Raw genomic sequence first — 21,851 nt, 5'->3', positions numbered from 1 at the left:
TAGGTACATGTATGACTGCACATATGGTGTGACACTACATCATGTACAACCATAGAAATGTAAAGTTGTGCTGCAGTTGTTTACAATGCATTCTGCTGTCATATATACTTAATTAAAATAAATTTGAAAGAAAATAAATTATATCTTCCATAGAAATTTTTAGACTTTCTCACCTGCTTCCTGCCTATAGATGATTCAAGGTCCAAAGGTTGTATTTAGTATTATACAGGACAGTCTCTTAATTCAGAGTGATACTTTTCTTTTGAGTTTCCTCAAAAACTTTGATTTCAGGCCAGGCATGATGGTTGCCATAATCCCAGCATCTTGGGAAGCTGAGGCAGGAGGATTGAGAGTTCAAAGTCAGCCTCAGCAAATTAGTGAGACCCTGTCACTAAATCAAATATAAAAAGGACTGTTTTCTTGTTTCTATGCCTTTCTTTCTCTTAATTTCAAGAATCGGGTTTCAGCCTTATCAGATGTCAGTAAGAGAGCTATTTCCTTTATCTCTTTCCTGGGCTATTTCTTTTACATGACAACATTGCTGAACACCATAATCTTTATTGTATCCTTACTCTGAGATACCTCAATGCAGCCAGAGGTTTTAATGGTAGGTTTTAGAAATCTTTAATTTGACCCTTATTGAGAGGCTGAGTTTTACTTTTACTTTTTAAAATACTTCCTTTATGAGGTTTAGGATCAGTTTAGCTTTTCCAGCTTCATAAAATATCACATTTCTGGAATGTCTCTGTTCCCTCTCATTTCTGTTTGCGAACTTCTACATTCATTTAGGAGCTTGCAATTTTTGTATACATGGCCGAGTGCAGCCAACAGTACTCAGCATACACAGTGATCATAGTTTCCAAGCGCTTCTCTAGAGATTTAGGTACTTTAAGTATATTATTTGCCTTCCAAGTTATCAAAGGTGTTGGTTTTGCCAAATATTTCACCACTTCACAACGAGGATTGTGCTCCTTCTTGTTTCCATTAACAGCTTCTTTATTCATTGCCCAACCACTAAGACAGTATCAAAGTTTTAGGTTTCTGTTGTGGGAGCATCCTTCTTTTGATATTAATTTCTATAACAAATTAGTTTATGCTGCAGGATTTTTTTTAAAACCCAGTTCTTGGTTGTTTTTTTAATAACAAAAGCTGTAGTTCCTGCTCATGCTCCTCCTCAGGTAGATCACTATTGGTCCCCTTAGGAACCAGGTGAGGAAGGCTCTGTCTCCATGTACTTCCATGATTTTCCCCAGGCAGGAAAAAGTATATGGCAACTCTTAAAGGTTCCACATAAAAAGGACATATCTCACTTCTGCTCATATTTCATGAGTCAAAACAAGTTATATGGCCAAACCCAACTCTAGGGGGAGGGCTGAGGGAGCTTAATTCTGTTACATGCCTGGAAGGAGAGGAAAGAATATCATTGAGCAACTCTAATAGTTGGCCCCATGGCAACACCCCGGCCTAAGGAAATGATTGCTGGCAGTTGTGTAACTATTTAGGACCATGGCACACTGCATGCATGCCTGCCTGCGTGTGTGTGTGTGTGTGTGTGTGTGTGTGTGTATGAGAGAGAGAGAGAGAGCAGCTCTGCCCCACATTGTTGCAGGCAGTAAACATGACGCCTTTCTCCATATGGCTTTCATTACAACTTCCTTTCATTAGGAAACCAGTGGGGGTGTTCTGGAACATCACAGAAATACCAGGAATGAGACCCACCAAGTTGCTTACAAACTCAGCAATGCTTCCTTCCAATATTCAAGAAAAAATAAACCCCTAGGGTGATCTGACTTCTCTCTCTCTTTTTCCCCCTGAGACCTTGGACAAGAAACATCACTTGAAATTCTGTGATAATATGGGAAATAACATGGAGTGTACCTCAGTGGCAGAGCACTTGCCTAGCATGCTCAAGACCCTGGGTTGGATCCCCAGCACTGTGAGGGGGAAAAAAATGGAAAGAAAAACAATTTTCAGGAATAGGAACACTGGAGGATTCTTCTTTTGGTAGCACTGACAATGATGTATTGTTAATTTTACTTTCTTTTTCAGGAACAAGCACCCACTTTAAATTAAACTACGAGTGAGAAGAGGTTGTAGAGTTCACATTGGTATTTCGGTCAATGATTTTCTTTTCAGATTCAATATAACCCAAAGAGGCAGTGAAATTTTATGGAAGTTAATTGATTAAACCCAGGGGCACTTAAACACTGAGCCACATCCCCAGTCCTTTTTATTTTTTATTTTGAGACAGGGTCTTGCTAAATTGCTCAATCTGGCTTTGGACTTGCAATCTTCCTGCCTCAGTCTCCCTACTCACTGGAATTGCCAGTGTGCACCACCATGCCTGGCTACTTCTCCCCAGGGGCTTCATAGGGGCTCTGAAGAGAAGTCCGCTTCTGCGGCTGAAGAGCACATAAGAGGTATCTAAGTGGAAGGTTTCATTTGAAATGGATCCCAGCATTCGGGGACTAGTAGATTATCCTATTTTAGTGGAAAATAGTTGTTAAAAGGAAAAGGCACATAGCAGATGCCTTAGTGTAAGAAAAAGAATGATATTTGACTTTGTGGACAATTATGGGTTCAAATGTCTGTGCCAGCTGGGCAGAGTGGTACTCATCTGTAATTCCAACAGCTCAGGAGGCTGAGGCAGGAGGATCACAAGTTCAAAGCCAGCCGCAGCAACTTAGTGAGATCCTAAGCAACTCAGTAAGACCCTGTCTCTAAATAAAAATACAAAACAGGGCTGGGGATGTGGCTTATTGGTTTAGTGCCCCTGGATTCAATCCCTGGTTACTCCCTATGCCCTCCAAAAAAAAAAAAAGAAAAAAAAAAAAAAGAAAAAAAAAAAAAAGAAAGAAAGAAAAGAAAAAGAAAGAAAGAAAAAGTCAGTTCCCTGAAATCTGACTCTGACTCTGTAATCTTGGGAAAATCCTCACTGTCATATGACAGAAGTATACCTTCTTATAGCACAGCATGAAAAGTAAGTGAGACAGTGAAGTGAGGTGCTCATTTCCATGGCTGTAAATGCTGGTTCATTACTTGTCTCCCCAAGAAAAGGCTCTCTAGAGAGAAAGTAGAGAATTCTGACCAGGGATGGACCCCGGGGTCTAAAAATATGAGAACCCATCTCAGAAAAAAAAAAACAAAACAAAAAAACAAGATACTGCTAAAGAATTTTCAAAAATTGTGGTCGAATGACCCCTTTGACCTCCGAGTTTTGTAATCCCACTCCCTACCATCTCTCCTTTTCTGTTTATTATTCTCTCTCTCTCTCTCTCTCTCTCTCTCTCTCTCATTATCTCTTTTACTTTTTAAAAATGACTTCTTCCAGCTCCTGGATTTTATTCTTTCTCTTTGTTTCTGCCGCCCTCTTCTTCATGCTGTTCCATTTTTCTGTCGCTCCCAATCCATAGTTCTCTCTCTTCTTTCCTGTTTTGTATTTCATCCTGTAAATTGTTCAGCATGGGCCACCTGGAGGTGAATCTTGGAGACTGTGCTGGCTGTCTTTGGTGCCTCTCTGTGCACCTTTTCTGTAGCTGTCTCCAGTGACCCTCTAGTGAAACCCCTTCCCCTGTGCCCCTCCCGGGTATTCCCTGGGTCATGTCAATCTGTTTCCCTACTAAAATCTGTTCTTAGAATTGGATCTAATCAACTCTAGAGACAAAAGTATAAACAACTTATTGAGTTTGAAGCTTTACTTTTCTCAAGAGTACTAGAACCCCAATCAAGTGCAAAGCCTTTAGCCCAAGAATAAATCTCTAGAAATAATTCTAGGTAATAGGAAATGACGGAGCACTTTTTCTTTTAGGCAGGAGTCTTTTCCTGCCCAATATGCCTATTCATAGAATTTGATCTATTTTGATATTTTAGAAGAAAATAAATAGATTCAGATTGAGGTACAGTTAGATTTGGCCACCTTGTGGTACGTGGCAGTGTTTCAGTCTCATGGGTTTGAAGCTAGAAACTAATTATAAAGGGATCCTGTGCAACAGACACAACAATTTAAAGTAAATCAGTTCAATCTGGCTTTTTAATCCTTTCTGTATTTTATCAAATTTAATGTATTGCAAGGCAATATGAGCCCCATTATACATGTTTGCAACCAGCATGAATCAATCAAAGCAAAGGGCCTTATGCACCCTGACGGTGTCCTGGTAGGTTGTTGGAGGTTGCCAAGTATCAGCTCCATGGTCATGATCAGCCCCATGCTAAAGATTTGCATGCTTTTTAAGGGCTTGTAAAAATATCTGACTCCTGAAAATGGTATTGGTCCTCAAGTATGACAACTAAAAATTAATAGATATTGAACTGAATCTCTGCAAATCAAAGCATTCAATCAACTGGCTACTGCTCAATTATTATGTCATTATATATACATTATATTTAATGTGGGAGGTGAATTTATTTCAATGTTTTGTTGTGGGATTGGATCTTCCACAAGTAAGCATGCACACTGTCCCTCGGGGGTCTTAGAACAGCCCTGGGTATCAGAGATTTGAAAATCTGCATCAAAGTGAAAAAACAAGGAACCATTTCTCCAGAGTCACATGAGTCTCTAGGCACAAGTTCAGTGAGGAGATTGCACAGGACGAGGTGGCTGCACAGGGATCAAAAATGAGAGACACCCTTTTTGATCAGAACTCTTCATGGAGTAAATTGTTATATGAGATAGGAGAATGTGATGGACTGAGTTATATTGTCCCCAAATTAACATTTTCAAGCCTTCAATCCATAGATGACTATATGGCAGGCAAGGCTTTCAAGGAGGTGATTAAGGCTCCAGGAGGTCCTAAGTGTAGGGTCCTGATCCTTTAGAACTGGCATCCTTGTTAAAAAAAAAAAAAAAAGACATTAGATTTCCCTCTCTTTCTGATGTGAGGATGGAGAAGGTGGCTATCTACAAGCCAGGAAGCAGGTCTTCAGCAGGAACCAAATCTGCCAGTGTCTTAAACTTGGACTTCCAGCTCTATGGCCCAGAGCAGGGCTTTTGCATTATTCTGGTTGAGCAAGTCTGGACAGGAACTGAACTTCCCAGGTCTGTGCGACTCCTGGTGGAGTGCCTTTCTGCCCTCTAAGCCTCCACCTTCCTCTAAATACATACCAAATGAATTCTTAAAGAATATCTGTTTTGAAGGGGCAGCAAGCTTTCAATCACCTTGAGCACCTGCAGGCCCGTATTGGATCCCACCCTGGCGAACCTGTAACCCCTCATACCTCAAGGTCATAGCCGATGCCGTGGGCCTTGCACATCTGGAGAAAGACATAGTGAAAAACCAGAGAGAGATTGTTGTGCCTCAGCTGGGTGCTCATCACAGCATAGCGGCTGGTTGCCAGCAACTGGAAAAGGCCACAGCTGAAAGTTAGGCTCTTTCTAAACACATTTAGACACACTTTGGGAGTTAGAATAGCTGCAGATAAGCAGAAAAGCTAGAGTGGCCTTGTCATTGACATCTTACAGAACTGTGGGGTATTGGTGAGACAGGGGCACTGTGTCTTTGAGAGGAAGATCACACAAATAAACTGCCAGTTTTATCACTTTGTATCAAGGGTCCACGCTGCTATAGACTATTGAAGTTCCCCTTAGTTCCATGTGTGAAGGTCTCAGTGCCCAGGGCCGTGCTATTGGGAGGTGGTGGAACATTGGGAGGCGGATCCTTATGAGCTGTCCTTAGGTTAGTGGGGACATGCCCTCAAAGAGGATTGCGGGAGCCCCATGTCTTTCTCTTCCTCTCTTGCTTTGAGTCCTGGCTCATGATGAAAGTGGTTTTGCTCTACTACCTTCCCCCAGTATTACAATCTGTCATCCCCCTCAGAGGCCTAAAGCAATGGAGCCACTCCATCATGGGCAGGACCATAAAAACTGTGGGCAAAATACACCTTTTCTCTTTAAGTTAATTACCTCAGATATTTTGTTTTAGTAACAGAAAGGTGGCCAACACATATGCTATCAACATGACTTATCGCTGATGATGTTCACCTGGATTATCTGGCTACAATTTCTTCTGCCACCTTAGCAAAACTTTACAGGTTTCTCTCCTAAAGATGCTTTTTCTCCTTTCCCATACCATACATTTTGGAAGCAAGCCACTAAACATAACCCACTTGCTTGAGGTTGCCAATATTTTAATTTTTTTTTTTTTTTTTGTACCAGGGATTGAACTCAGGGGCTCTCAACCACTGAGCCAATGCCCAGCCCTATTTTATATTTTATTTAGAGACAGGGTCTCAATGAGTAGCTTAGTGCCTTGCTTTTTGCTGAGGCTGGCTTTGAAATCACCATCCTCCTGCCTCAGCTTCCTGAGCCGCTGGGATTACATAGTGCCCAGCTCAATATTAGAATTTTGATATGAAGAGCTTTCTTTGGAAGATGGCTATTCTTTATCTTGCTTATCCATCAGGGGGAGCTACCCCAAAGAGACTAGTTACAATAAACCCAAAGAATTTTACATACATATTTCCCCAAAATATTTAAAACTGAATACACAAAAATTAACATTGAATCCTGACAATTTCGTAGCGTTGCATTTATGAGATGTGACATTTGCATCTGACAATCAGCTGTTTCTCCTGGGATAACTAGAAATTTGAAGAACTGCATATAGGGCAAACTTAGGTCATAGAAGATAAGATTCCTGGCCCAGATCTTGAACTTAAGGGATCCTCAGGTGCTGGGCAATGAGGTGCAGTGACTTGGAAAAGAAGGCAAAGGAGGTGCAAATGATGGGAAGCTGGCTGTGGGCGATCCTAGCAAGCTGACACTCATCCATAGTCCAGTCTTCAGGTTGTCTGTCTGTCTGTCTTTCTCTGATTAATGCAGAGATCTGGGGATGACTGAGTGCCATCACAGGGCGGTCATCCTTTCCTCTCCTGTGTATCTCTCACACAACAAAGGTTTCATGGTCACTCCATGTGGAGTGTCTTTTCCTTCAGCATTTATATCAAGTGCTGTTGTCCGAGGGTCATGGTCAGTACCACTGTTAAGGCTGCTCTTCCCATATGTAGGCAGAATCCATGCCTATGAAGATGTTAGGGGGCTGGGGTTGTGATTCAGTGGTAGAACACTTGCCTAGGATGTGTGGGGTTCCATCCTCAGCACCATGTAAAAATAAATAAATAAAGGCAATCATGTTCATTCACAAAGGCATCATGTTCATTCATCATTTTAAAAAATTTTAAAAAATAAAAATAAAAAGATGTTAGGCCCCTGAAGACTAATGCATCTTGGATTGCACACCTTCATATGTGTTATCCCATCTGTAGCCACTGGAATTTTTTAAAAACTTTAACTATTATACAAAAACATAAAAATACATATTAATGGGATATCATGTGATGTTTGATACATATATACATTCTATAATGTTTAAGTCAGGTTAAACATATTTATCTCCTCAAACATTCATCATGTTTGATCAAAAGCCTTTCTTCTGGCTTTTTGAAAGGTACAGTGTCTAATTGATCCATAGTCACCGTATACTGCAATAGTATTCCAGAGCTTCTTGTCCCCATCTAACTGTGACTTATACCCATTGGTCAACCTTTCTCCATCCTCTCCCAGGATTTTTGTTTTCTTTTGGACAAAATAAAATCTACTTGACCCTCCCGTGCCTGTACATTGTTATCACCCTGACCTATCATGAGTTGCTCTCCTATCTATCTCTTGGTTTCTGAATCTCTAAATTGGGCATTATGCTAGAATGCAGAGCAGGCCTTCAGTGTTTACTGAATGAGAGAAAGATTGAATACATGGAATAGATTAGGTGGAGAGCACTTCCCTCTGACTTGAGACTCTTCAAAACACGTGACTCAAGGCGCAGCTAGTCAATGAGTACTTAGGGTGGAAGCCTGTGATTTACAAAGCCTAGAGGATGGTCACACCATCTCCCCAAGAATGACAACTCAGGGCCATCTCTCAGGCTTTGCCTCCTGGAGGACAATGTGGTCCAGATGGACTAAGATTGGTAAGGTGACCAAAACCAGCTAAGAGAAGTTCTGGCTCATCTGGTTAGTCAGTCTGGCCACCAGCTCTGGCCACCCTGCCATGCCAGGCTGTGCCTTGCTCCTGCCTTCAACGAAGGCCTAGAAGCCTGAGCTTTGCACATGGCAGTGAACTGTAAATACTCTGGAATTCCATTGTGGTTACTGAGCATGTAATTGCGTGGTAATTGCCATGAATTCACAAGATAATTCCAAGGTTATTTTTGTCTTCTAAACATGTCTTATGCTGCCATACTATATAAACAAGCAAAATCAAGATCAAGCCCCAGTCAGCCAGAAGGACAGGCAGCACCTGCTTGTACGATCAGCTCAATGCTGTGTATCTTGTCTCCAGAGTACAGCAGGAGAGCTCACTGTCCGGTGGTACGTGGTTATTAGACAGGTGGCACTGAGGTTTCTTCCTTTCCCATGAATGCAGACTGCAATCCCACCTCCTGCCGAACCTGAGCTTGAAATTCATGAAAGATCCGAAGGAAGAGTCAGACATTTAGTATGTCTCTCAGTTACTGCATCTTTTCTGTTACCATCACCAACCTAGACCAGACCTTTATTTCCAGGGAGTGCTGGAGATACAGATGCATGCAGAATTCTGCCGTGGAAAGGTTGTATGGAATCAGCAAGGCTGATCGTCAAAACCTGTCTGGGCCACTTACTATCTGTGTGATCTTGAGCATATCATTTAACGTCTCTGAACTTTTGATCACCTAGCACTGGGCCTGGAACCTGGTAAATGGTAGCTGCCATTTTTGTTGCGGTTCCTTTAAAAGGGCTTTGGACCTACAATACATGTTATTCCCCAGGTTGTTCCTTTGCTGGTCCTCTGTCTCCTGGGATTTTGAGCTTACCACCAGATGGATGGTTTTCCCCAAGCCCAGGTTCTCCCCAGGTTGGTCATTCTCCTGCTCAGAAGTCTTCATGTCTCTTCTTAAGGGCCTTCAAGTTGAAATCCAGGAGCTTGGCTGAGTGGGCAGCCCCAGGCTTACTCACTGCTCTGTCCTAGCCACTCCTCCTTACCTCTCCCTCCCCTGATTCTCTGCTCTTGGTTCACTGCTGCCTCTTTACAGACCAGTCTCTCTTCAGACTCATTCCCATCTGCTGGGGGAGGTCTCTTACTGATTGCTCTCATCCTTAAGGCCATACCAAGTTCTGTGTACTTACAGCATCCCCTGGACCTACTAGTCCAATGCATGTCTCCTAAGAACTCCAGCAGTAGGCCAGGAGTCTGTCACTCAAATGGCATTTACAAGAGGCCTTGTGGGTTTTCCTTGGTATGTGCTGTTTTAATGCCAACGTCTCTTGTGTATCTCCTCTCAACTTCTCAAGGATGGGAATTTTGTCAAGTGTCTTTGTATTTTGATGCTTGGTGAAATTCCTGGCGTATATTAAGTGCTCAATAAATGTGTTACAATAATCCTAAGAAAGATGAACATAAAGAATATACCTACTTTTTAAAAAGACTTAACCAATCCTACGGTTTCTACAGAAAAAAAAAATCTATTGAAATGTATTTTCTAAGCTGTACTTAAAACACGTACAAAAAGATGCATGTACAAAGTTATTCTCTATGGTATTGTTTGTAATATGAAAAATGGAAGCAACCCAAAATCTACCTGCAGAGAAAAGGATAACTAAATTATGGCACAGGCAGGCAAACAGAATAACATGCGGTTGTTGAATGAGAACATTCTTAATGAACTGTATAGAAAGTTCTTCAGAGAAGAAAGTGAAATTCAGAAGTGTGCATCATAGGGTACGTTTTGGATATAAAGGGGGAGAGAGATATTCTGTGTATTTACTTGTCCGTTCAAAAGATATGCTGAAAGCACACACAAACCCTGAGAGTGGAGGTGATCACTGTGGGTGAGGTGGGAGCTGGGCAATAGGCTTCATAGCCATCAGAAGGACTGGCCTTTTGAATCATGCAAATTATATGTACCTCAAAAACTTAAATAAGAACGCCATTAAACTTGATCTTGAAGAGCGGAAAATATTACTTCCTGAGTATTTTTGTGTGGAAAATGTTTAATAAAATATAGTAAAGCTGGTCTCTAGGGCTCATGGTATAGGTGATACGATCTTTTCCACACTTTCTGCTGTTTATATTGAAATCTTGTTTCTTTTCCAAAATCCAAGACTCGTCCACACCCATCCAGCCCCTAGAGTGCTACTGAATTTTGGCTGAGCTCAGAGCAGACAAGTAGCCAGCTCCTAAAGGCACCATGCCTACCAACAGCCTCAGTCCACAGTGGGAGGGATGCTCCTCTGGAGAAAGAGTTTTCTTGATGGCCTCATCCAGAGATTTCCTCTGGATGAGTGTCACCTCCTCTGCGGCAGGATCCCTGACTCTCAGCCAGGGTGAGTCAGGGTAAACATGCAAGCCTTGAAATTTGACAACCCTGAGGTTAAATCTTGGCTTTATCAGTTGTTTGCTGAGCAACCTTTACTGAGTTGCTTAATATTTCTTAACATTCCTTGATCTTCTTATCTAAAATAAACATGATAACAGTAATTGCTTAATATATTGAGTTGTAAAAATATTCCTGTAAGGCCTGTATCAAATACCTGACGTGGAGAAAGGCTCACCGCATTCTGGATGTTATTATCATACTCTAACATATGTGGCATAGTTATCTGCTGCCTAACTGTATCCTTCCATAAATCTGGAACTCTTTGCTGCTTGTCCTTATGTCCTGTGGTTGTTTTTTTTTTTCTTTCTTGTGTGTGTGTGTGTGTGTGTGTGTGTGTGTGTGTGTACTAGAGATTGAACCCAGGGACACTCTAGCACTGCATCCCCAGAACTTTTTATGTTTTACATTGAGACAGGGTCTCACTAAGTTGCTCAGGCTGGCCTTGAATATGAGTTCCTCCTGCCTCAGCCTCCTGAGTCACTGGATCACAGATGTGTACCACCACACACAGCCTCTGAGTGTCAGGCACGAATAGATGTTGAGTAAATACCTGCTGGATTTACTTCCTCTTGATTCTTGCTGAAAGTATTAACTCACACAGCTAAGGTGATGGCTGATGAAGACTTACTGTTATAACAATATTACTCCTTTCTAGAAGTTTCTGGGGGAGGGCAGCTCCATGCAGGAAAGGCCGCAGTATGGAGGACACACCTTTCCCATGTTCCCTTGCAGCTGAAGTTGCCCAGGTGGGCTGGAAACAGAGCTCCTTCCTACAGGCCCGTAAAATCAGCTTGCTCAAGAGAACTCGGCATGATTTAGCTCCCCCTTATTCTCAAAATAAGGAAACTGAGGCCAGGGACAAGATCAGAACTCATGATGCCTGACTCCCAGGCCAGTGCCCTTCACTCCAGATTCCCTGGCCACATGGAGAACATGTGGGAATTTCAGAAGCAAGCCTTTTCTACAAAAACAGGGAAAAAATAAAAGACAAAGCATTATTGGTAGAAGTCTAGTCTTATTAAACTACCTTTCTAAATCACAATCTAACAAGAGTGCTTCAAGCTAAATAAAGGAAGCTCGAAATACTCCTTTTCACTGGAGAATATAATTTTGCTTCAGCCACAATTTAAATTGATTTAGTTCTGAGCACCAGCATTTGAAGTGTGGAGCATATTCTATTTTCGCCATGATACTTGTTTTGACAGTGATGCATTTCAGTTGACATAGTTGAAATCCTTATGTAATAAATCTCTGCCTGAAAATTAATCATGTTTATAATATTCTGAGAATTAATAACACCCATTGCTCAAATCATTAACTTAAAAAAGGAGCTTCCAAAATCTGTTCTCGGCAGTAAGGGACCACAAATAAATGAATGTTTGATAAAATAATCCAAGTAGCAGTTTAACAAGCGTAAACTGGAATGTGGCTGCAATAACACAGAACTATTGTTTAAGGGTTGGCAGAGGCTGATGAGGTTCTTATTTCAGTTACGAAGCAGGCATCCACATGCATAATGAACTGCACTCTGAATTATTAATGTGTTGCTTATTTAGCCTCATCTGTCTAGAAGATAATGTATCCTAACTCTAATGAGTGATTGGTTTTGTACATAATTACAGTAGCAGCAGTAGTGGGGAAATGTGTGCCTTCAAAGAACAAGTTCTAAAAATAAAGTCATCGCATAAACTCCGTTGTTGTTGCATTCTATCAAAATCAAACCCGAAGCATTTGAGAATTCATAATAAATTACAGGAGACAGAATCATTATTAACATCATAATTTAACACAAAAGGTTTTACTTAATCATTCATTACAGATCATGTGCTGTTAAGATGTGTATAAATGACTTGGGTTGTTTTAAGACGTTGAGAAAGATGTTCCCTTTCGGCCACTCACCAGCAGTGGCTTAGAGGGTCCAGAAAGAGGGGCCCAGTGAAAACGGATAGAAAGGGGTGATGATTTTTTTTTGTGTGTGTGCCGATTATGACAGAACGCTAATTAAAAGTTCAAAAGTGATTTTTTTGCTTATTTCTAAAACAGGCACACCTGGGATTTCTCACCTTCAGGTTTATTTGTTTATACCTTCAAGTGCTTATCTGTGGAGGAGACAGGTTCAGGAGTTTGCTCACCTGGTCTAATCAGGTCTAAACAGTCCAGCCACCTGTTTGTGACTTGGGACAACTCTGAGTCCTTTCTGGTAGTCCAGAACATTTTTTTTTTCTTTTCCTATCTCTGTATAACACATTGTTAAAGAAATAGGCTCAGACGGGAGTATTTGATAGGCATTGGTTGTGACTGCGCTCATTCTCATAGTGGTTTCCTCTGTGTGTTTCCTTCCTCTTGGTCTTCAAAAGGGGCTGTCAACTGCAAGCCTGACGCATTGCCTGTTCACACTTGTTCAGGAGGCTGAACAAGTGGTTGCAAATTGTGCTGTGTATGCATCTGTACATGCTTCTTTAAAAACAAAAACAAAACAAAACAAAAAAAAAGCCTATCACATGTGCACACACAAGCACAGTGGCACCAGGGTGAGTGCATCCATCTTTCTCTCTAACACCAAAAGCGCTTTGAATGTCTCCCTGCATCAGAGACCTTGCATCGCTTTCCTACTGTAGAGACATTTGAATTATTGAAGATCGTAATGCTTCCGTCTTGTGTACAGGCAGTTCCTAAAAGTGTTTAACACTCTTGATCACAGGAGAATTCCCATCTGTGGCATGTAGCTAGGAACGAAACCTAGCGGCAATTGGGAAAATGGCAGAGTGCTTCTAATTCAAAGTACAACTTCTGCTCACAATTTGTAAAGCTACTTAAGTGTGGTGAGTTGTCTTTGGAAGGCTTGTGTTGAAAACCAACTCAGCTTCCAGCTAGCTTCCTTTTGGAAGTGTCCTGCAGTTAGGTTCACTAGCCAAAAAGACTCACATGTTACTGCTCTCTCCCTCTGGCACTGAACCTGGGGTTCATAGCTCCCTTTAGTGAAGATAAAGGCCACAGGTGGGGCTGTGAAACACTGGTTCTCAGCAAGGTTCTGGGGCCTAATTAATCTCTCTAGTCCCACTCCGCCTCCTTTCTTTCTTTCTTTCTTTCTTTCTTTCTTTCTTTCTTTCTTTTTTTGGTACCAGGGATTGAACTCGGGGGCCTTCAACCACTGAACCACACCTCCAACCCTATTTAGTATTTTATTTAGAGACAGGGTCTCACTGAGTTGCTTAGCACCTCGCTTTTGCTGAGGCTGGCTTTGAACTTGAGATCTTCCTCCCTCAGCCTCCCAAGCACCACTGTGGCCCGCTCTGCCTCTCTTCTTAATCAGCAGACATCCAGGGGATTCCTGTGAATGAGGTCCTGGCTGGTAACTCACAGGACAACTGGACTGAGGGAGGAGGGGAAGCGGGAAGCTATTTGAGCCCTAAGATACCAGGCACACTCTAGGGAGACTGTGGAGCCTGGCCAGAGTCAAACAGGGTCCTTTAAACCCAGAGGCATCTCCTAGACCCAAAGGGATTCAGCAGAGGGAGGAGACGCTGCTCTGAAAGGCATCTCTGGGACACTAGGATGGAGTCCTCTTTGATCTGTTTTCTATATTTGGATTTCAAGTGGTGCTTCATTTGCCAAAAGGGCTTGAAGCCTACTGCTGTAGAAGCAGAAGAAACCCTTGGCAGTTGTCCCAGCAGATGTGGCTGAAGAGCCCAAGACATTCCTACACTAAGGGCCTTTAGGTGCTTTCGACCTTTGATCCTTCTCTGCACGATCAATTTCGATTGTTGGACCAAGTATCTTGTGTCTCCATGGAGACCTACCCTTGGCTATCCAGGTGCTGAGGTTGGTGACTCTCAACCAGCTGCAGGACCTGGTCTCAGCCACCCTTGCGAGGGGCTAGTGATGAGAAGGGAGGCTGTGATTGTTGGAAGAGACAGGTCATGAAGGGCCTCATTAACCAAGCTGGGAAGTTGGAGTGGAGATTTTCCTGAAGGTCACAGGTGTTATTTAAATATCCCAAGTAGCAGAGTAACACTCATAGATTTGCTTTTTACCTTGCTGCTTTGATTGTAATGTATGATTAGGACGAGGAGAGACCTAGGGGACAGGGAAACTTAGCCAGTATCTAGTGTGAGATAATGAAAGCAGCAACCCAGCAATACCTTCCTGGAGGCGGAGGAGGGGCAGGGGTGAGGCGTTTAAGGCCAGAACAAATATGACCTGGTTGTTGAGTGGATGTGATGCTAGGGGGTCTCTTATCAGCCTCCGAAGGGAGGCACCTTGAAGGAGAGCTGGACAGGGCAGTTTTGAATAACTTGACCCTGAGGACTCGAAGCAGAGCAGTTCTGTAGAATATTGGATCAAGAGGCTGAAAACTTTAAAATAAAAACAGTAGGGGCTGGAAAATGTGGGTGTGTCAGAACTAGCTTCCTCCTTTCTCTAGTCAAGGAGCTCTGCACGAAGCGGCTGAGCCTTGCTGGACGTGGGGACAGTCAGGAAGCGTCTGCTGCTTACCGGCTCTGACAGGGAGCCACAGGGCCTCAATCTCCTTTCTTTCCTTGGTTCGTAGGGGGGCACTTTAAGGATGCTCAAACTGCAATCCAGATGGCCATTTGTCAGATACAGGGTGAGCTGAGTCAGGGCCAGCTGGTCACTATACGAGATGTTGAGGTCCGTTGCCCATACCTGATCAAAACAGGAGCCGGGAAAGTGAGGGTGAGATGGGGAGAGAAAGGAAAGTCCCCACCACCCCTAACCAGACCGAATCCCAGTAGAGGGGACCACACCCATGACCAGGGGACTTGATGGAGATGTTGTTGCTTCTTTCTGCATCATTCAGCTGGGGGATGGAGTCTGACTCCAATCAGAGGATTCCAGGTTACATGGGAAGTTACAGAGATGAAAATAACAGATCAAATCTAACAGAAGGGCCTTCCCGAAAGGCTCGGGTCGACTTGGATTTTTTTCGCCTGTGACTTGGCATTTCAGAGGTGTTCAGTGCAATGTTTTCTACTGAGAAAATGAGACTGGATGGATGTGTCAGGAGATGGGAAGCTAGAGTGGAGAAGAAAGAGGGCAAAGAGTGAGAGAGAATGAGCTGGGAAGAGTGAGTGAATAAGAGGAGAGGTAGTTGCCTTGAATTGGGGGGGGGGAAGCAGTGTTGACCTCTGGGAAACCCAACATGATTTTAAAGGGAAACTGATGGTTGGCCTGTAAGGCTTAGCTCCACCGCCATTTTACTGTGAGAGTGCAGGAATGTCTCATGACCACCCCACTTCATTTTTAATGCTGAATTAAAAGTGAAAATGCTTCAAAAAGTAGGGAAGAACACTAGGATGCATTAAAAACAAAAACAGACATTGAATTAAACATTACTGTCCACCTACAAGATAACTGAGCAAAATCCATTAATTCCTTGAACAAATATTCAGTGAGCATCTACTATGTGTTAGACAATGACAGAGAAGGCTCCTGTACGGCCTCTCCTGATTTTCCTCAGACAGATCCACTTTATTGACCTGTTATTTCCCACCTCCCCTGCATTGAGAAGCACCCCAGGATCCTCCTCAGTTCAATGCTCCAGGGACATCACTGTGCCAGTCACTAGAGAGTCAAAGGCAAACCATGGGCACAGGTCCTGTCATCAAGAAGGTGGAGTCGGGTACACACCTATTCAATCAGTCACCATACAACGAAGTCCGTAACACAGTAACGTGGGGGAATAAAGCAGAAGGAAAGCGCAGACAGATTTTACCTAGGGATGTCAGGGATGCATCCCAAAAGCGACATTTAACCAAGCAACAAAACCACAACTGGCAGCCATGTGTCAAGTACAGACAGGTCTTTTTTTTTTATTATTATTATTATTATTATTTTATTTTCATATACAAAAAGATAAAACTTGAAATAGTTCTAGATTTTTCCTCCTATTCTGTTGGGGTGTGGCTGCTGCTTCACACAGGAGGGAAAAACTACATTCACATCGGTTTATTTGAGGACCCAGTGCAGAGTTCAAGCAGCAAAACCCCAATTTAGCAGATCTAATTTCAAACTTGACACTCATTTCTAAAAGTACCGCAGTAAAAAGGAACAAAGATCCACTGCAAATGAATGAACTATGATACAATGTTCTTTCCAAAATGTTTTCATTTCACAACTGTAATTACATGGATGTCTGCTTCAGGCCATTTTAGGGGTGTGTGTGTGTGTGTGTGTGTGTAATATATATATGTATGTGTGTGTATATATATATATATATATATATATATATATATATATATAAGTCAGCACACTTTTCAAATCCAGACAGGGTAACAGCAACAAGCTTAACTCTGTATATATATATATATATATATATATATATATATATATATATTTTTTTTTTTTTAAACATGATACTTTAGTATAACTTTTGTTAATTCAGTAGTACAAGCTATTTCTGTTCTACAAAATTTTTATTGTATAGCTACAAGGGTGAAAAATGACCTACTACATTTACATCTCACATATCCTGGTATACAAACAGTACTTATTGAATTTGAGCCAAAAACTATAAGTTTTTAGTTTTAGCACTTGAAAGAGCTTCCTTGCTTCTAGTCTTAAATCATACACTAGTCACAATTCCAGAGTTTGTGATTACTTGTCGTTTTAAACTGTGAGAAACTGGTGAATCCAAACTTTTAATTACAATTTGTATATACAAGTTAGATAACACAGCTCAATAAGACTTAGCTACCATCCTAAGCCCAACACACACATTCTCCACTAGGTTAGACAAGTCTTAGGGTGTTCCTCCTTTTCCTTACAAATAATGTACAAATTCAGAAGCTGGTAAAACTGATATATAAGATGGTAAATAAAAGATGACATTTTCTGTTGGTTCCAAAATTGTTCCTGAAAACTTTGTACTCTGCTGTGTTCTTGCTAACTGTATGTCTATTATATGCAGAAAGCTCTTTTCACAAGAATTGACATCAAACTCGATGTAAGTTAAATTTATAGTACTGTATAAAGTTATTTAGATTCAAGGACAAATGTGGGAAAGTGTTAACAAGTGAAAATTTGGCCTTTGACATTACCATTACAATTATGTCAGATTCAAAAGCAGATTCTTCTGTACAGTTGAAAAATGGCATCATGTGTATTTGTGGCATGGAAATGAAATCTAGAAATATGTTTCTAATCTGCGGTAACTCTCTCCTTCAACTCTAAAGTACCACTCAATTTTCTTTGCATTTTTACAGAATTCTCAAAAAAAATGAGAGGGAAAAGTCGCTGGCATTTTAACACTTGTTCCCCTCACTAGTGTCTTAGTATTTCAGATGGGGTCTCCCAAAGAATCTCTAACGAATCATTCGCTCCTAGATGGCCTGACAATGACTTGGACACTTTTCAAATTAAAATTCAGATGTTGCTAATCTTTCCTACTCGCATCTCTGTCATTGTTGTAAAATTTGGATGACTGCATTTTTCCCTTACCAAGAAATTATTTGGCTAAACATACACTTAACTCATGGCAGTGCTCTGAGAAAACCCCACTTGGGCTAAAGCACTTGCAGGGACTGAAGTCAACAGTCCACTGAAAGGGGCAAAGATCAAACACTCAGAGGGCTGAGCCTGGACCCACTGGGAACACAATGACCTTGGTGTCCCATGGTCAGCAGGGCAGCAGGACAGCCCAGGCAGGCAGATGGCATCATTGAGCTACCACTTTTAATCTTGGTCTGCCATCTGTGCCCCAGAGACAAAATTCAGATGTGGTGACTGCTGGTTAATTAAGCTTCTTGAACTGGTAAAAAAGGCTCTTTAAAATATATATATATTTATTTATTTAAAATACATCATAATGACAAACAGCCATATCCCAACAAGGCCTAATTTCACAGCAACATATGCTACAGACATCTTCCCAAAATGCACTGTGGTGGATGGTGGGTTTTTATCCTGCCATTTAAAGGAATGTTCTACATGTGAGCTTTTAGAGACTGGAAATGTGTTACAAAGAGCTCATCTTTGGAACCAGTTTGCATGCAAGACCAGCCAGTTAAGTTGCTTCACTTAATCAGACACACAAGAATACTGAAAACGGCAGAATGCAGAGGAGTGCAGGAAGCACCTTCAGATGACACTCCAGACCAACCCCACCACAGCCAGGATGAAATCACCAGAAGCCCTTCTCAGTCCTTGTTTCACTAAAACAAGTTTAAGTGCCCACCCTCAGCAGGGTTCCTGCGTGTGTATGTTAAGTCTGCAGTATCAAGAGGACCCAGATGGTGACACCATTCAACATGAGGTCTGAGGTAACTGGTTCTTAAAAGACCTGCATCACACAAGTGCATCCAGAAATTAGAGCTGGGAAAAAGGAAAAAGGCAAGGGATTTGGGGATAGAAAAGACAAGTAGAAAAAAGCTTACAGCAGTTGCTTTTGGAGAAGGAGGGTGACAAAAACAAAGGCACAACAAAATTACATTCCAAGACAGGTGGCTGGAGAGCAGAGAAATGTCCTTTTATGAAAACAGAGAAAGGAGTGACGGGTTGGTTCCTGGAGTGCTACTGGATCTGCTGGAACTACATTTGTTGTAAGTATAAAAGGGTGAAGTGTAAACTACACTCTAAACCAGAAGGAACAGAAAGCACAGCTGGCTTTAAATGACACATCAACTACCTCCAGTGTACCTCTGGAAGCCATGGCCCGAAGCCAATAGGCAGAGTGTGGGGGGCAGGCCTTTACTTGGGCCTTGGACAGGTCTTTATAGTAACCTTTCTTCAGATCTTTATAGTAACCCGCAATCCACAGCCTGATGTTACGGATGAAGAAACAAGTTCAGGGTGGTCCCCAAGTCCACAGGGATAGGAAGCAGGGGTGCTGGGACTCGAATCCAGCTCTGCCTGGCTCCGAGCCCACCCTCTGCCCATTCCCTGGTGGAGGAGATGGCATGGATCCTGCACTGACTCTCCCGTCAAATTAAAAACTGAAGTTGCAGAGGATCAGAGCATGTTCTTGCTTAATACAATCCATGCCATGGAAATGTCTTGTGGAGAAAACATGAAGTATTGTATTTCTGCAGCGTGCTGTAATTAGCAGTAATGCATTTTCACTGTAGGAAGTTGGAAACTAACACATTTTCATGAAGACTTGATTAAATATTTCTTTCCTCTTCGAAAGCCTACAAGTGCCCCACTCACCAACTCTGTATGTTAAAATACATAATACATCTGCCCTAGAGTGGACTCCTCTCAAACAAATCTAGCAGTGAGTGACTTGAGTAAGCATTGAATGTAAATGGCATCATTATAAGGATATTAAGGGGTCAAGCTGTCAAGGCCCCTTGCTAAACTGAAGCTAATTTCAGGAGTCATATTCGCACAGTAATGCCCTTTTATAATAGCAAATAAATCACATTTGCAACAATTGTTAAAAACTCACTGCCAAGTATCTATTGCAGTTGTAAATATCCTATTTGTCAACTTAAATATTTCCTGCTGTATGGCATAAAATGTAAATCAGATGGGGACAGATACTGTTCCTTCACAGGAGAAAGTGAACTTGCTGCTCTCCCATGCCGGGCGTTTTTTTTCCCCTAGAGCTTCTGTGATGTCTTAGTGCTCTTGATCAAAGGGAAATGTATATAACAAACAGGGTTCATATTTATGCTAATGGTATTATTGTTTGGTGATGAGGATTTTAGTAGGGAGGCAGCACAGTATTGGGCAAAGACGAGAACTACAGAGTCAGAAAACCCATGTGTAAGGGGCCTTGAGCGAGTTTGAGGCTTTCTCTACTTCTGTATCCTTGGGTGTCAAAGGAGCAAATGATAATATGTGTTACATGGTGTTTGGGGGGGAAATGCATAAAATTGTCTTATAGATTATAAAGTTCAATACAAAACATTCCCTTTAACAGTAGGTTTTTTAGGAGAGACATTCTGGGCTGTCTCTGGAGCTACTCAAGCTCCCCATTTCGTAACTGGTCAACTTCAGAGCAACCCAGTCCATAGGCCACTGGGTGTGGGCAAGGTTGGTATCATCCCAGCTCCATTTTACCCATGAGGATGCTAAAATGGAAAAGTGGCATCCGGGCTAGCCTGAGACAGCACAGACGGGTGTACTTGAAGCAAAGTACTTTTGCTTTTCCAGGCCGCCCTCATTCCTTGGTTCACAAAGTAATATAGAAATAGTAGAACAAATTTCCTAAAGCCTTTTCCTCAACAGCAGGCTTGCCTGATTTGCTCAGATAATTGTTCTGCTCTCCATCTGGTTTTTCCACTGAAGACACCGCCTGAGGCGTGCTTGTTTTGTGTACCGGGGTTCCTATCTCCCCCTCTAGACCGTCAGCCCTTCAGGGGAAGCTGCCGAGTCTTTGTCTTCCCAAAGCGCCCAGCGTGCGGGGCAGGGACTGGCGCCGCAGGGCGCATCCGCAATTCCAAGCAGCACTGTGAACTCCCCCCAGCCTTTCCAAGGGGAACTGAAGGGAAGCCGGGTGCCTCTCCAGGCTGGGCTCTGATTCACATGGAGCCAATATTCCTGGAGCACCTCCTCTGTGTTCCCCAGGCTCTCCCGCACCTCTCATTTATCTGATTTTTAAAATTTTGGACTTGGATATTAACTTTAGAACCGAAATCTCTTTCTGCACTGAATACGCAACTTCGACAAGCAGTGACGGTGGCCTGTACAAAGACACTCTGAGCAGGGATGGCACGAGTGGATGGATTTTGCAGTGTGCTGGTGGTGGCTTTGACATGACTTGCTTATAATGACTTGTAATGACTAGCTTGACGGGCTAATTGATTAGATGTGAGGGTTAGAGCTGGAATCACCTCATGCAACCAATTTACTTTATAAATGGAGCAACTCTGGCATGAAAGTGAAGTGGTTTGCTCTAGGTCACAGGGCCAGGTATCAAAGGTGCAGGACAAGAACCAAAGGGGTCCCAGCTCTCTGTCAGACATCACTTGTGGATTACTGTTTGGTTGATGAGGTTCAAAAAATCATTTTGTTAAAGATGGCTTAGGGGCTGGGGATGTGGCTCAAATGGTAGTGCGCTCGCCTGGCATGTGTGAGGCACTGGGTTTGATCCTCAGCACCACATAAAATAAAAAAGATATTGTGTCCTCAGCACCACATAAAATAAAAAAGATATTGTGTCCTTCTAAAACTAAAAAATAAATATATTTTTTTAAAAAGATGGCTTAAATGTTAGAGAGACTTAACATCAAGGCCTAAGAACACAGCAGCACAAAGGCTTTTGAGTCAGCCTTTCTTAATTTTGAAAAATGGTAGCTGTCCTTGGATAAGAAGATGAGGACACACCTAAGGGTGGGGTAGTCTGTGGCATTATCCTGAGAGATGATGGTTGTGGATAACTTGATGATTTAGAAAGAAGCAGGAAACAACAAGAAGATAGAAATTTACACAAGGAATATCGGCTTTGCAAAAATAATATGTATACAAAAAACTACATGAGAA

At 42.1% G+C, this 21,851-nt stretch overlaps 1 protein-coding gene across 1 annotated transcript in view; it reads right to left on the bottom strand.

Moving 5' to 3' along the window:
- Positions 1–21,851, bottom strand: part of Iqch (IQ motif containing H) — a 124,137-nt gene that overhangs the window by 10,274 nt on the left and 92,012 nt on the right. The window contains exon 11 of the mRNA XM_076848657.2: positions 14,901–15,071. Within this exon, the coding sequence (XP_076704772.2) occupies positions 14,901–15,071 (171 nt within the window). The remainder of the gene's footprint in view (positions 1–14,900; positions 15,072–21,851) is intronic.

Source organism: Callospermophilus lateralis, chromosome 3, assembly GCF_048772815.1.
Source record: "Callospermophilus lateralis isolate mCalLat2 chromosome 3, mCalLat2.hap1, whole genome shotgun sequence".
In the NCBI taxonomy this organism is placed as follows: Eukaryota; Metazoa; Chordata; class Mammalia; order Rodentia; family Sciuridae; genus Callospermophilus; species Callospermophilus lateralis.
This window is presented reverse-complemented; position numbering and strand designations above follow the sequence as displayed.